Here is a 15930-nt window from a genome sequence, read left to right as displayed (position 1 = left end):
TCCCTTTTTGCCTGGTTAATAGGAATTATCCATACTATAGAACTCGTTGACGGGTACTACTCTGTTGCTTTAGTTACTCCCAGAGCTACAGAATATTTTGAGAATTTGATTTCAAAACAGTGTGAGGTATAAACATATGTCAGATCATAATCAGTGCTTCAGGCAGCAATTTAATATTTGTAAATTTCTATATATCTAAAATGAATGCTTTAGAGTAGTAAACTACATTTTTGTGTTTATGGAAATAATGTTTGCACGCACCATCTTGTGTTGATTTTCAGCGTTGATCCTTGTGGTGATTGCGTTTGCTTTTCTCACCGTGGCGCCATTGTCACCATTTCCCTGTTCCAAATCTTTCTGTCACTTTGTTTATGCTTTTAAGTTTACCCAATTTGAGGGTTTTGGGTGGCTTATTTAGAATCTCTGTAAACTGCAGTTGTCTTATATACAAACTAATAATAGTACCCTCATCGAGGTCTGTTAGATATTCAACAATTTTCTTTTCTGTTGATTATAGTCTAGGTTTGCAGTGGTAGGGAAGGCAAGGCAAGAGAAAGTGAGTCAGAAAATTCTTTCAAAAGCAGCATTACAAGCAGATAAAAATAAAGAGAAGTCAGGCAAGGCTGGCGCTATAAGATCATTTGAGCAGAGGCCTGATAAGAGCAAGGGAAGGGGTCCCAAAGTCTTAGAGAAAAGCATTGTGGGTAGTGGGAATAAGAAGTTCAAAGATTCCGAAACAGAGGGTAGTGTGACTTGACATTACTGCAAAGGACAGGAATAAGGTAAACAAAAGGAGAATGGTGTGGAAGCCGAGGGCTGAGGCATCAATCATGTACAGCCTTGTGCTCATTAAGAGCCCCTATGACTTACTCAGAATGAGATGGGACATGATGTGACAGTGCTGTATCTTGACTTTTACAGCTCTGAGAAGAAAAGACCAGTTAATATTTGAAGACCTATATACAGATACTTTTTCATAAGCAAGAAAATGAGCAAAACATTAATTTGTTCACATTAAAAGTAAAAACTTCTGTATGAAGAAATAAATGCTAAAGACGTAAAGTAGGAGAATCTGTGTTATAATACTTTATTCAGCTAGTATTCAGAAAAAAATGGACACATAATGATTGGAAAATAAAGCTGCTTAAATGGACAGAAGAAAAATGAGAGAAGCAATAAGTAAGCATGGCTCAGATGCCCAGACTCGAGTGGTAACATTGCTTCTCACTTAGCGGCTTACTCGCTCAGCAGTGCAGCAGTGCTCCGTGCAAGGTAAGGAAAATGGAGACCTATGTCCTGCTCCAGAACAGGACCATTCAGTTGACAAGCTGGAAGGCACATGTGCCTGGTCTCAAACGCACTTAGACGTGTGCAGGAGACGGTGCATACATGCACAGAGGCCTGTTAGACAAACCTTTATCTTACATATCATGCATGCAGCTGTGCCTGTAAGAGCAAGTGTAGTGGTGGAACAGCCCCAGTGCCTTAAGTAAGACAAAGCAATAAAATATTGTGTACTCTAAAAGAAATCTTAGAAATTCAAAAGCATTTCAAATGAGGGAATGCAGTGCTCAGTGTTTAGCAGCATAAAGTAATGGCTTAGAAGGACAGTAAAAATAAAATGAATCTCATCGAATTAGCATGCTGTCGTTTTTTTGTCACTGAAGACTGAACTGAGGGCTTGTACATAGTAAGCAAGTGCTGTTGCTCTTTTACTTTGAGACATGGTCTTACTGCTCAGCTTCCAGAGTGCTAGGGTTGCATGTCCTTACACCACTAAGATAAACTCTCCAGTATAGAGTCTGTGTGTGTTCATAAACGCAGTGGACATTTGTGGTTTATATATGTCCTTACACCACTAAGATAACACTCTCCACTGATGTTATATTATATATGTCCTTAAACCACTAAGATACACTCTCCATTGATGTTATATATGTCCTTACACCACTAAGACCCACTCTCTACTGATGTTATATCTGTGTGTGTTCATAAACACAGTGGACACTTGTATTTTTGTCTATATGTCATATGACCCTGAGACTATTTTTACATATAGTTTTATGTTTAATTGACAGGATTTTAAGTTTTGAAGACTTGGTTTTGTATCACTTTGTCTACAATTTATTGACAGATGTGAGATAGCTATTTATGAGATATAATTGTGAAATGAATATTGGCTTTGGTTTTAGTACCTATAGAATTCTAAACATTTTAGTTACATTTTCATTACAAAGATTTTATTTTGGTTAAAATTCTTCAGAATTCTATATGAATTATTTTTGTCAAATATTTATATGTAAATGTGTAGGTTATAATTTAAAAATGAATATAAATGTCAGAAATGATACATTTTTAATTATTCTTTCTATTATGTGTTATTAGCACTCTGTGGTTACAGACAAAGAGGAATTCATACAGATGGATCGTCCAAAACATTTTAAAAATAATGAGTTGTTGCAGATTGTAGACTTACTCTCCCATTAACAGTTCTAAAGCTATGTGGCCAACAGTCAGGAATTCAGTGACCTTCAAACTTCAGTGGATTCACACCACTGTGCTAAGGTTTCCTTGAAAGCTGAGTGGGAGGGAACATGTACTGTGTGGTTGTGTAGGGTAGGACAGGCAGCACTCCACAGAGCTGCGGGATACAACTCTGGTACTGTTCAGCCTCTAACAAAAATTGTTTGCTAGTTTGCTTCCAGAAAAATGTTCCAGTGCTATAATAACTGGAATAGTTTGAAAATCATTTATATAGAGAGGTCCTTGTAACATAAAAGAATAACTTGAAGAGTTGGATATTATCATTCAGACATTGAGCAGTGAGTCCTGGCAGAAACTTAAACACAAATAACTAAGTTCAATACTGTTGTTATGTAAACTAACTCAGTATGAGAATATACACTCCACCTTATGTTCTCTGAATTCCTCCATTGAATGGTATAGACACAACCAAGTGGTACCCTTTGTGCTTTTGTTGTTTAGGAATGAATCAAGAGACTTGATGGTGCTATTTTCACATATACAACAGGAGAAATGAAGGCAAGGAAGTCATAATTGAGGAAATGGAAGAAACTCTGAGCTAGAATTCATATAATTGTCTCTAATTTTTTTAAATTCATTAGTCATTTAGACAGATGCATTCTATATATTTCCAGGATTGGTAAGTTCTAAAATCTTAGCAGTAGGTAATATGGAAGGTATTTTGATAGCATGGCAAGGTTGTTTTGTGAGGTTGAGTGACTCATTGCTTTAGCATTAACCTGGCATCTGTGAGCATGGTCTGAGTCCATCAGTCAGTTGTAAGCAGATGTTGAGTAGGTGAGTAGTGTCCTCTTTCTTGTTGCTGTGCTGAAGTAACTGATGAAAGCAACTGAAAACTGCCTTTTGGCGGGGATACAGGCCACGTGGGAAGGAAGGCATGGCAGTAGGGGCATGGGGCAGCTGGCCACCCTGCACGTGCAGTCAGGAAGCAGAGCAGGGAACGTGCTGCTCAGCTAGCTTCCTTCCTTTACTTCTTTTCATTCTGTTTGGGATCCCAGCTCCTAGGAAGGTACTGCCTGCATTCAGGGTGAGTCTTCTCTTGCTCAGTGGACTTCAGAAAACACTCTCACAGGTGTGCCGTGGGCTCTGTGTACTTGGAACCCTAAACCTAGTCAAGTTGACAGCGAATATGAATATCAACAGCACGCTTGGTTTTCGTTCTTAAAATGTCAGGTAACTGGTCCAAGGTCCTTCTCAATTGGTCAGATTGCATCATAATATTCTTGCTTGATTGCAGAATGCTTATAATTGACAGTCGCTGCTACCTGAGTTAAGTATTTCTCTAAACATTTAAAGAATCTATGAAGTAAGACTTTTAAAATTCAAGAATACGTACATGTGCACACATGCTATGACAATGAGAAAAATTAAAAAGAAACACTGGTGAATACATTCTAATATTCTATAATTGCCAATAATGTGTGCCACTGTAACTAAAAGTAGCATATATTTTATGTAAAATATGAAATTATATACCTGGTTTTAAAAACTACACAATTCATAATATAGTACAAAAAAGTGAAATATTAAAGAAAACTTCAAGATTGGTAATTGTAATATACAAAGAAGTGATTGTCATTTACCTGTTCACATTTGTCCTTTAACCGTTCTGGAACATTATATTCAGATCCAGGAAAAAAGAATAGCAGATTTTATTCACACCTGTCTATGGTTGCCTTGACAACTACTGTAGATGCTGCCATCACCATGGGGATGGTTCTTCTAAATGAAGCAGCAACTTCCAAAGGGGATGTCGGGAAAAGACGAAGTAAGTTTATGTTGCTGTATTTGTTATTTTGCTTTAGTCTTAGGATATATGTAATTCAAAAGGGAAACAACAGCCCTAGTCTGTGTCAAGGAGGTTAAGATTTTCTTTTACTTCTTTGCTTTATTTGATGTGTGTAAGAATGAACTTGAAAACATACCTTCCCAAAAGGCACTTGAGTGCTTTCTGTGAGTTGCATGCACAGTAGAGGGGGGTGACATCACCCTGTCGGGGCTGCTCTGGCCCATTTCTACTACAGCAGGTCTCTGCTGGAACATCCTCACGCTGCAGACGGTCAGTCTTCAGAGATTCTATTGGCAGTAATGTATTTTTATGTCATGAGATGCATGTATCTCACCGAAGCTGGTGCAGATGGGGGAGCTGCTGCCAAAGCTTCTCCTGTGCACAGATTCTTGATTACTTTCCAATCCCTCCATGTCTGTTACAGACATTTAAGAGACAGCAGGGATCTGTGTCTAGGGACTTTGTTCTTCTATTGCTTTTCCAACGATTTACAACCCTGTGAGATGCCAGCATTTTAGGTTTAAGCGAGTTAACTTTTATCCTTTGACAGGAATGTTGCCTATCAAAGGATTGTAGTTAGACTTTAACTCTTAAAGATGTTGATGCAAACACAGCAGAGTATCGGGGAGTGTTTCTGACCTGAGAAGACTGCAAGAAAGACAAGGCTTTGAGTGGTGGTTTCCTGCCACAGAGCTTTATAAGAGTCTCACTTCATGGCTCCCTAAAGCAGATCATTTAACAAGTACAGCTACAGTTTGAAGCAACCCATTTTATTGTATAATTCCCGAACTTGTTTTAAAACCTATTTAGATATGAAAAACATGCGTGTCCCTGAAAGCATATTAATTCGCTAAAATATTTAAAATAAAAATCTAGATTTGTATTCTGCACTTTTGGGTATTATGAGTGTGTAAAAGAGCCATGGCAACTTCTGAATATTTAAAAGCATGAAGTATTGGGATTGGGTGGTACTGTGGAGAGTTGAGCCTGGCCTCAGTGATCCTCGGATACTATCTTCACAAATATCAAAAACTCAGAACTCAGCCCATTGCCTTCAGCATGGTGACATAATAAAATGCTGTCTTTTGAATAAGCATCTTGAGACTGGCCAGGCATTTTTATGAGCCCCATATGCTTAATATGGTGGTATATATTGTTATTTCCTCCAATCTAAATTACAGAAAAAGCTATGTAGGGGATTGTTTAATCTCAGAACTATGATACAAGTTTATGAAAGCACTTCCTTTAACTTCCATCTCAATAGATGTCCCAGTGGAACACCTGCTCCCCTTACCTCCAGATTAATTTTTATGTGTGGCCACAAAGGGATAGGATGCATTTGAGAAAGAAGAAGAGAGGACTTTGACTTGCACAACTGCTGTGATTACCACTCTTCCCCTTGCAAGAGCAAGCCTGTGGGCCTCATTGAGAGCTCCCGCCCCTGCTGGGATCTCACAGGCTCCATTCCTATTCGCAGACACTGGAGTAGCAGTATTTTGCTCTCACTGCATAGAGTCACATGAGTCCATCAGCTTTGCTTGATCACAGATTTGGAGCCTGGTCTCCATTGCTCTACTCCTCTTCTAAACAGTACCATAAGAAGGTATGAAAGAAAAAGTATATAGTAGAATACTGCATTTCAGAAGGTATGAAATAACACTAAGCTCAGTGAGATAGTTGTAAGAAATTTACATACTCTGTATCCTGGGCTGATATGAGTCATACTAGAAGACTATACAGTTTTGGGAAAGCTGTTTTACTTTTTTCTCTGGTAGTGGTCATGTGACACTAACAGATCTGTGTTGTCATAGCAGAAACTGTGACTAAATGCTACTAAACACTCCTGGTGTTTTATTGTTTCTACTGTCAACAGCGGGTGATAATCCTGACAAAACGGCATGGACGCCAGCACATCAGTGACCATGTGTTCACATGCCATCACTACCCTGATCCCAGGACTGGCGTCATGCCTTTTCTCCATGCTCTTTCCCCACTGTCGAAACAGAGGTTGTTGACAGCAGTGTTTTTCAGACTTAACATTATCATCTAGTTATGTCACTCTCTCAATATTCCCTCAGGTTAACAAATGTGTATTAATTATCTTACAAATGTTTTATTCATAACCGATATTTAGGTAACACTAATGTCTAATTCTATAGAACAGGTTTAAATACTATTTTTTTATTCTAAGTATGTCTACATTTAATTGGCTAATATACTTTAAACTTTAAAAGCAGGTTTTAATTTTACTAATGGCATTGAATCCATTTAAATATATGTATATAAAGGGGAACTAATATGTTTCATTAGTCGTCTGTTCCCAATCATAATAGAAGAAAATGAAAACTCAGAAAGCAATGTCCCTGTTGTAATTTCAAAAAAAAAAAAAAAGCAGTTCGAGAGAGAAAGATTCCATGCAACAGAGTTCAAGCAGAGGGGTTTTTCCTTAAGGGGAAAGAGGAGGGGGGAGACTGGCCTCGGGGACAGGAGCAGCAAGAGAGTGGGGGTGGGTGGGCCATGGGCAGGGCCCTTTTAAAAGGGAATACAGTGAGTAGACGCAGGTGGTGCTCTTAGTGGCTGCAGCTGGATGTCTATCCTGTTAGACTCCAGAGGCAGGCCAGTACAAATGCCTAAATACTGTTCAAGCCTGCAGGAACATAGCCTCTGCTCTGCAGTACTCTTACACTGTGACCTGCTCTGGAGTGGTCTGCTCCTCCTTGGCTTTCACCAAGAACAGTTTCACACACACACGATTTTGTTCCTAGCCTCGTGTGTGCTGAGATGTGGTGTTTCTAAATAACATGAGCTCTATGGAGGCTACCGTGAAACCGATAGCTGGAATTACATTTCTGTGTGAAGATTGCATGGCATCTGAGAAGAGGAGTTTTTCTTTTCAGCATCTGCCAAGTCATGTGCTCCTGCTGTCATAGCCTGTGCTTCGACATCTGGGGACTGGTAATCGTGTTTGCGGCTTGTCACATTTGGTTCTGTTATGGTCCCTCTGGGACTTTATAAAGAAAATCACCACAAGCCTTAGTCAGTTTTGTTGTTTTCATGCCCCAGATAGTACATTTTCATGGAAAATAATGAGTATGTTGTATTGTGGGTTATCTGCTATGTGCTCCTTGTGTGTGCCGGAACTGTTCAATGTAAGTATTTTGGAATCGGTTGCATTTAAAAGCACCAATATTTGCATTGTTGCGCCCCTAACAGTGTTGTCTCTTTCCCTAGTAATTTGCCTCGTGGGATTAGGCCTAGTGGTCTTCTTCTTCAGTTTCCTACTTTCAATATTTCGTTCAAAGTACCACGGCTATCCGTACAGGTGAGACATTTACAGTCATCTGGATGTTTCATTTTAACCAAACTATAGGTATTTCAGGGTTAGTTAGAGTTAATAATATATGGATCCAGATCACTGCCCCGATTTTAAATGCTGTTAAGCAAGGTGAGGGCACTCAGCATTTGTTTAGCATCGTGGACTTACAGAAATATTAGACAGTTCTTGTTACCAGCAAAATGACTTTTAAGTCACAGACTTTGATACAATCCCTTCTCTTTGTTATTTTGCATAATTGGAACTTTTCAAGATTGCTTTCTCATATAATCTACTCTTCAGTGTCCTTTATTGCAATATTTTTTGAGTAGGACAAACTTGTAACTTTTCCAAAAACAGAAGAAAAAAATGAAAACCTCATCTCTGGCTACTCATCATGTTGAAAATTGTTCAAGATTTTCATTTCACCAAGTGTCAAGTGTAGAAGAGACTAGATCTGGGGATGTACTCTAGAGTTACTGTGGAATTTCAGTCACTAAAGCATCTTTCAGTCACTGTGCTGGGCTGTCATTTTGGTTCCTTTTACGTGTTTGTCTCTTGGCCATATTCCTCCCTCACTAGGCGCCACGCTTAGATCTTAACCACCTGTCTCTCTCTCCTGAGAATGCAAAAGTCCACACGTCCTTTCTTGGAGAGTTTGATGCCCATGTCTGCTGAGATGCTAGGAAAAGTGATATTTTGATACTATGAGTAGTTTTCCAGTGTATACACTTTTTTTTCTAAGGGATTGTTGTTAGCATAGTAACACTCCACTGTTCTGGGTTTGGTTTAGGTTTTTTTTTGTTTGTTTGTTTTGTTGGTGATGGTGGTTGGCTGTTTTGTTTTTTGTTTTAACCAGGTAAAATATATAAATATATAAATCACCTGGGAACCAAGGTTTTCAAACTGTTATGATAATCCTTCCCGCTAGATTATCCTGTGCACACATAGTAGGACCATCTGAACCTGAGTTCCTGCCTGCTTACTCTATTTTTAATGTGAAGTTGAATTTTCTCTGTATAAAGTAGTTCATTTCCTGTGAAGGTTCCACTATTCCATAAAGGTATTCTCATGTGGACAGAAATGTAGATGGACACACTTAAGATAACACAGAGGTGGGAATCATCTCTAAGGCTTGGTTTGATGATACGAAATTCGATAGGTTAAATGAAGAAAACACGTGAGTTGTTGGCAAGCAGCAGAATCAGTGGAAAGAAAGCTGGCCAAGACAGCCTGGGAAGCCCGGGGTTCTAGCAACAAGAGGTCAGAGTGAGGAGAAGAAGGCCGCCTTTGCAAGCACCACGACTTGGGTTGTGCTTTTGCGTTGGGGAGGAGGTCACCCCACTGTGTGTATTTCAGGTTGAAATTACTATGTTGGGTTTAAGTTTTGGCTTTCCTTCCAACAGCTCCTTTCCTCACAGTTTCAATTCATTACAGTATATCCTATAACCTTGGATTTCCTCTGTATGAAGTGACCCTCTCCTGATTATTCATTTTATTATGTACTTTAATGAAGTTGGCCTACACATGTTTTCCGTACAAATTTGAAAATGTCTGTTTTCTTGGACCTCATGCATGTGCCTCCTTAAAGCATAGAGGTCTACTTTAAGTATCCATTGCTCCCTTATAGCTGATTCTTGTCACTATGACAAGTATTCTGCAGCAGCAACTGGTCCATACAATGACTAAATTCACAGATCGCCTTTGGAACCTAAATAAGTAGACTTGCCCCAATTCCCAGTCTGCTTGTGACCATAGATAAATTGCTTAACTTTTTAAACCATAGGTGTTATTTTTCATAAATAAGGACAATTTTATATATCACATTTTTATTTATATGTGATAATATATGTAAATCATTTAAAATGCCAGTATATAGTAGTAATTAATTACTCTATAAATGTTTAATGCTAATTATCCTTAATTCTGATATAAATATTTACACTCATATTTTACTTTTCTCTAAATGGAGTTTTCTTCACAGTGCACATCAAGTAGCTTTGGTTCATATTTACATAATTCATTTGAGTGAAGAACAGATTTTCACTGAACCTTTTGATGAATTTAATTGGGCTCCAGAGTCCCTTGAAACTTGCCAGTGAAATATCAAGATTCTTTGAGTTTTTATCTAATTACCATCTGACAAATAATTCAGAAGACATTTTATTTTGCTCATAGCACTGACTTTATATTATGTAGTGAATAAGAATTGGCTTCACCCTTGCTGTTTTCTAAGAGGATGCTGGCCTGGCTGGATAGATGGTGGTCTCCACTTAGAGATAATTACCTCAGCCTGTCCTACTTGCACTCAGACTAGAAAGTATTTTTTGGAGATGTCTCTTAAAAACATCCTTGGACCATCAAAGTCTCTACTGTAGTACGAAAAAGCATGAAATGTCTGTATTCATTCCATCACTATGTTAACTGTCTGAGGAGTCTTAATTGGCTCAGAGCAACAGAGTAGCATAATGAGAAAATAATAATTAGCAGATGAATATCTGAATGCAAGTTTGGGGCTTGCTTTTACACTTTAAATAATAGGTCTTCTCACTGCAGTTGCACAAAATCTGGTTAAAATGTCTTAGATCTCTTTACTAATGTAGTCTTAGAGTTAGCTACTTCCTCATCGATTCTGCTCAGCTGTGATGTACTTTTTGGTGGTTGGACACAGGTAGTTAACTTTCTGTACCTGTCCCAGTATCTTTAGCTATTTTTTTATATGCAATTATATTTACCTACCTCAGAATTACATGTGGAGAAATGTCTAGTCCCTGAAATTGTCCAGGTTCTTGGTGACTTAACCTAACCTATCTTCAGCTGCACCAGGCACTTACATTGTTTTGTTAAGTTTTTATGTACAGTTCATTCACATTTCATTTCTTTCCTTTCTTGAAGACTATTTTGGGGAATGGCTCTTAACATAGCATTTTGTGTCTACAGAGGGCTGTACACATAGTAGGCACTTGTTATTTGAATCCGTTTTCCTCAAACCATTGTCTACCTTAAGGTAATACAGAGGCACTGTCAAAACAGTGAAGAGTGCTGCTCTGGAACCACGTTCCTCTCCGGGAGCTCTAATACATGCTGAGTAACATATCTGGTGTGTGCATTTCCCCACACAACTAAGAGAGAGTCTGTGGAAAGATAGTTAAATAAAAAGCCAGAACATTACTCTAATATTAGAAAGATACCAGAAGTTCATTATGAGTTATGACCAACAGCATTAAAATGTGTGATGACATTCAGTTGAGGAACTTCATAATAACACCTAGACATGAAAGACATTTAAAATTAGAGAAAAGATGAGCATGAACATAATGTGCAGATGTAGAAAGAACCTTAAGGATTATTTTTTCTGGATTGTTGTATTTCACTGTGGTGTATTGGAAAGTGATCTGGACATTGAGTGAGAAGATGTGATTTGGACCCTGGCACTTAAAAACTCTAACCTTAGGCAAGTCTTCAAGTCTTTTCACCTCTTCTGAGCCTCCGTCTTCCCACCTTGCAAATATAGGCCATAATTGATCTCTTAAGTTACAGTAAGATGCTGTCATGTGAATAGATAATCAAGATAAGTCGGATTGTGGCCTGACACTGCTGTACTTTAGCAGCTATAACAACAAGGTCTCCAAATAGATGACACCAATGGTCTTTGATGCCAAGTTATCATTTTTTGTCAAACTGTGTTGTTTTAATAATATACAAACATGTCCCCTCCATTTTGGTTCACTTATTCAGTTGTCACTTTACAAAATATAAAACTAAATAAGTTGACAAAAAGTATTTAATTCTACCTAGAAAAAAATGTAGCTAAATCGTTTTTGTTATTAATATAAAAATAAGTCCAACATCATTTTAATAGGAAGTTTAGAATAGTGTCTGTATTCTTCACCATGCATCCTAACGACCCACATCTCAGAACAGGGGTACTATAGAAGGATATTTCTGTTGTGCACTGTACCACTTACTCTACCAGGTGCATCAACCATGGAACAGGCAGGAAGCAGAGGAGCTGATCAATGAAAGCCACACATGCCATCCTTATTGATAGTCGTGTCATCCAAATTCTCACTAAGTATGTCTCTGTGTACTAACTGTACAGAACTGACCTTGCCAGCAGTTAAATGTGGTAGCTGTTACTTTCTATACCTATAAATAGAGAAATTCCTTCCCCATGGTCTCTGATTCCTGATAAAGCTCAGAATTTCTTTAGACCTTTTCAAAAGGATAAGTTGTTTCAGAGCTGAAGACTTCCCTGGTTCTGTAGACCCTTAGTAAGGAAAGTGCCTCAGGACTTTAGGCTAATGAGATCTCACTAAGGACAGTAATTACTCTCGCTAGCACCCCATTTAACACTTGTAAATGTAGAGGATTGAACATAATTAGAAAGGTGAATCAGCAAAAGCACTAACTACAAGGAATAAAAATTCAACTAGCAGTCAGGTGTGGTACACACCTGCACTTGGCAGTTGGAGGCAGGAAAATCAAGAGCTCATTGCCTACACAGGGACACCTAGCCTCAAAAAAAAAAAAAAAAAAAAAGAGGAGAAGGAGGAAGAAAGAAGAAAAAAGTTCCCCCATATTGTACTTAGTAGAGATGTGAGGTCCTTCTTCCTCTGAGAGCGCCCCTTTGACCACATATGCATGGCCACCAGAGCTCCTGACTCTTTCCTGGAGTTGAGAACAAGAAGAGCAGGGAATTAGAAATTACATGCAGTCAAAGTTCTCAATACTTCTTTAGCAAGCCAGGCGTTGGTGGTGCAAGCCTTTAACACCAGCACTCGGGGGCAGAGGCTGGCAGATCTCTGTGAGTTCGAGGCCAGCCTGGTCAACAGAGCGAGTTCCAGGACAGGCTCCAAAGCGATACAGAGAAACCCTGTCTCAAAAAATGAATAAGCAAACAAATACTTCATTACCTCCCAGTTGGACAAAATGCATTAGTACAAAGCACTGTGCGAGTCTTGGGTTTTCAAAACATCAGGAGGAGGTGAAAACCAAGGGAAATGGTGAACCACTGTTTCCTAGCATGCCAATGAATGCAGAGGGGCAGAGGACTATCAAGATAGACCTTTCTGTCCCTTAGCTGACTAATTTTTCCTTTCAAACTGCTGCCCTATATTTTTTCATTTATTATCTCACTGCCAGATATATTAGCCCTGAGATCCAGGGCTAAATATTGACTTGAGAAGCTCATTTTCTATATGACCCAAGTCAGCCTCATCTCTGCATGCGCAGTGATGTTTTCTCCCACTTCTCCCTGACATAGGAGTTGGAAATTGTAGAGTCTTGTCCTCAGCTCACATCCTGTCCTATACTGTTAAAGGATTGGTCCCTCATACTCTTACTGCAGCTGTCTTAGCGATACGCTGTGTACTTGGGACTCTGTCTCTCTGGAGGAAAGTGTAAGGAACATGGCTTGTCATGCCACTTCCTGTGCACTCTTCTGTGCCCAGTACTCAACAGTTGATGATCGATCCATAGCACTTCGCTGTCTGCTGCTTAAAAGTGACTCTGGTGAGGCACTATGATTTGAGAACATTTGAATCCTGGTCTATAAGAAGTCACTTTGAATTTTAAGTAATGAACTTGCTAATGTGCTTCTGGAATGTCACCCTCAGGAAGTCAAGGGCAGTGGTTTTTGTTTGTTTTCTGAATCCTGAGTGTGAGTAAAAGAGTCAGCATAAAGAAAGATGCATTGGGGGGCGCGCTCCCATTGTGTGTTATAGACTAGTGTTTCTCAGCATCCCTTACATATTTGAGCAGTAGTAAAGCCTCAGAGACAGCATGCGATAGCTACATACCTGAGGCTAAAGGAAACGAAGTGTTTAAGGATATCTGTGCAAGTCTAACCCAGATCAGAAGATGGCAGAGCATACGTGTTGTCCCAGTGAATTGAATATACAGACTTCTAGCCATGTGAGAGTCATTTGCCAGGTGAAGTAGGTAGCAGGACGAGAGTCAGCTGTGGAGAGGCATTGGCGGGGATAGAGAGAAGCAGATCCACCCGCGAGGTTCTCTACATAGCCAGTTCTGCCTAGTTACCGCTAAGTTACAGGCCACTGAGAGATGCTGTTCAATTGAGTAAACAACCAAACAAAAAAGGTTTACAGTGCCTGAGGAATGCCAAGACTGTTCTCTGGCTTCTATACACAGGGAGATGGGAGGAGAGAGAGAGAGAGAGAGATAGGGAGAGAGAGAGAGAGAGAGAGAGAGAGAGAGAGAGAGAGAGAGAGAGAGAGAGAGAGAGAGAGAGAGCACTTAACTCGAAAATTCAAGTTCCCACTTGTTCAATTCTAAATAAAGCCTGTAGCTTGCTGCACCCACATACAAAGCCCAGCATGATTGTGTATTCCTGTAACCCCAGCACTGCAGGAGCAGACAGAAATTCCCAGAGCCAGCCAGTCGAGCTATTTGTCTTCAGGTTCAATGAGAGACTGCTCAGTAAACTGAGACAGGGAATGAAGCAGAGACTGACAGCAGACTCTGGCCTCCATACCCACATGCCAGTGTGCATACACAGACACAGTTACTATATACCCAGGATACTTGATAAAGGTGTCTCTTTGCTAGCCCCCCTTCCTCAAGTTTGCTTTCCAGTCTGCACAAGCTTGTGACTGAGGGCGGAGTGCTAGTGAGTGCCTGTACACGACAAACCTCTGCCTGGCCAGCTGCTGTGGAGGGTCGTGTGGGTGCAGCAGTAACTGCAGCTTGTACCCACAAGGAGGACTAGGCGCTCCCTTCCTTGCCGAGGTGAAGCTTGTCTGTTACAGTTATCAGGCACTATCCCCTAAACAAAAGCAGTGTCGGATTGCATACTGCTATCAGAATACTTTCTGTCTTTACAATTCTGTAAAAACAATTATGCATTACAATTAGTATATGTTGCCTTATATAATCATAAATTATAAAATATTAAAGCAATATATGCTTTCTTTGTTTACATAAATGTATTATATATATATAAATTTTATGTATTTTTCAATGTGTTTAAGCATTTATAAAGCACTAGCCTTACACAAAACTTTGGATCAACCACAAGTGTTCCCTTCACTAATGAGGAAACGAAGCTTCAGAAAGACAAAGTCATACATGCCAGGATATAATTTAAACACTGAAATATCAAACTTACTATGTTGAATAGTTTTCTAACATCTCAGCTGCAAAATATTAATCTTTTTTGCTTTAATATTTAGTTTGAAAGTGGCTTGTCTGCATGGTTGTAAGTAATTACTAAGAATGTAAAATTTCTTCAAGAAATTCAATCTTAGCTATTGTTTAGGTCATTCCCTTTCGTTCCCCTAAATCTCCATTTCAGGTGCTGGCTTTGCTGTTGTTACTTAGCACATAGCATGTCACCTCTGACCCAGTCCTCCCTGTAAGCCTGACCCCGTTACAGGAACTTGATTCACAACCAGACCCTGATAGCAAAGTTTCTATTATCTGAATATAATTATGGTATTTTTGTTACATTTATGTGAACTAATGTAGAATGGAATAAGTAGCTTGTTATGCTTTCCCTTTGCTCAGTGTGTAATAATTTCCTTTCTTTTTCAGCTTTTTAATTAAATGAAGCCGAGTGGGATTTGCATAAAGTGAGTGTTTACTGTGAAGAGAAGCTGTTCCTCACATTATCTTATTTGGAATTCTTGAGTTCGTTCTTTGTTGGTTGTGATACGCTAGCTTATTCTTGTATAATTTTTTTAAACTGTGGGTTTTCCTAAAAAACTTACTTTATAGAAGTGCATACGTGACATTCAGTAATCCACAATGGAGCATCAAAGTGTTTTTCCAGTATTGTCAGTGTATACCACAGGAGTGAAATAAATGACAGTGTAACTATGAATTCATGTTGTAAAACTGTGTTTGCTCATTAGTAAAGAAATCACGTGCTAGTAAAGGAATCCATGGAATGTATGTAAAAGAATTATTAGTGCTGTACAGAACAAGGCATATGCATGAAATATGTCATGTGGACATTCTTCCTGCTGTTTCACTTATAAAGGATATGCACCGTTACAAAGGTGTTTTGTTATTCTTACTACAACTAGATCATGATGCCTATAGGACAAAGAGCTGGACTAGTGTTAATGCCAATTCAGACACTTAAGCTAGAGGAGGGAGCGTTGGGGAACCCAGGACTCAGACATGCACTGTGTCATCTTGTCTCAAATGGACCCAGGCAGTAGAAGCAGCACATCATGACTGTCAGCTACTATTTCTCCATCTCTTGAAGTGGCATTCCCAAATTCTAACTTAGGAGACCAAGCCTATTCTTCCTATGGTC

General features: G+C 39.2%; 1 protein-coding gene across 2 annotated transcripts in view; it reads left to right on the top strand.

Annotated features, from left to right (window-relative positions):
• Tusc3 (tumor suppressor candidate 3) overlaps positions 1-15662 on the top strand; it is a 141825-nt gene extending 126163 nt beyond the window's left edge. For both annotated transcript variants that reach the window (XM_013110877.3, XM_005066634.4), the window contains 3 exons: positions 4238-4312; positions 7565-7655; positions 15201-15662. In XM_013110877.3, coding sequence (XP_012966331.1) covers positions 4238-4312; positions 7565-7655; positions 15201-15216 — 182 coding nt within the window. In that variant the 3' untranslated portion in view covers positions 15217-15662. The remainder of the gene's footprint in view (positions 1-4237; positions 4313-7564; positions 7656-15200) is intronic.
• The last annotated feature ends 268 nt before the right edge of the window (positions 15663-15930 follow it).

The sequence above is a fragment of the Mesocricetus auratus genome, unplaced genomic scaffold (assembly GCF_017639785.1).
Source record: "Mesocricetus auratus isolate SY011 unplaced genomic scaffold, BCM_Maur_2.0 Super-Scaffold_100026, whole genome shotgun sequence".
NCBI classification, from domain to species: Eukaryota; Metazoa; Chordata; class Mammalia; order Rodentia; family Cricetidae; genus Mesocricetus; species Mesocricetus auratus.
The sequence above is the reverse complement of the archived record's forward strand: the minus strand, read 5'-3'. Positions and strand labels throughout refer to the sequence as shown.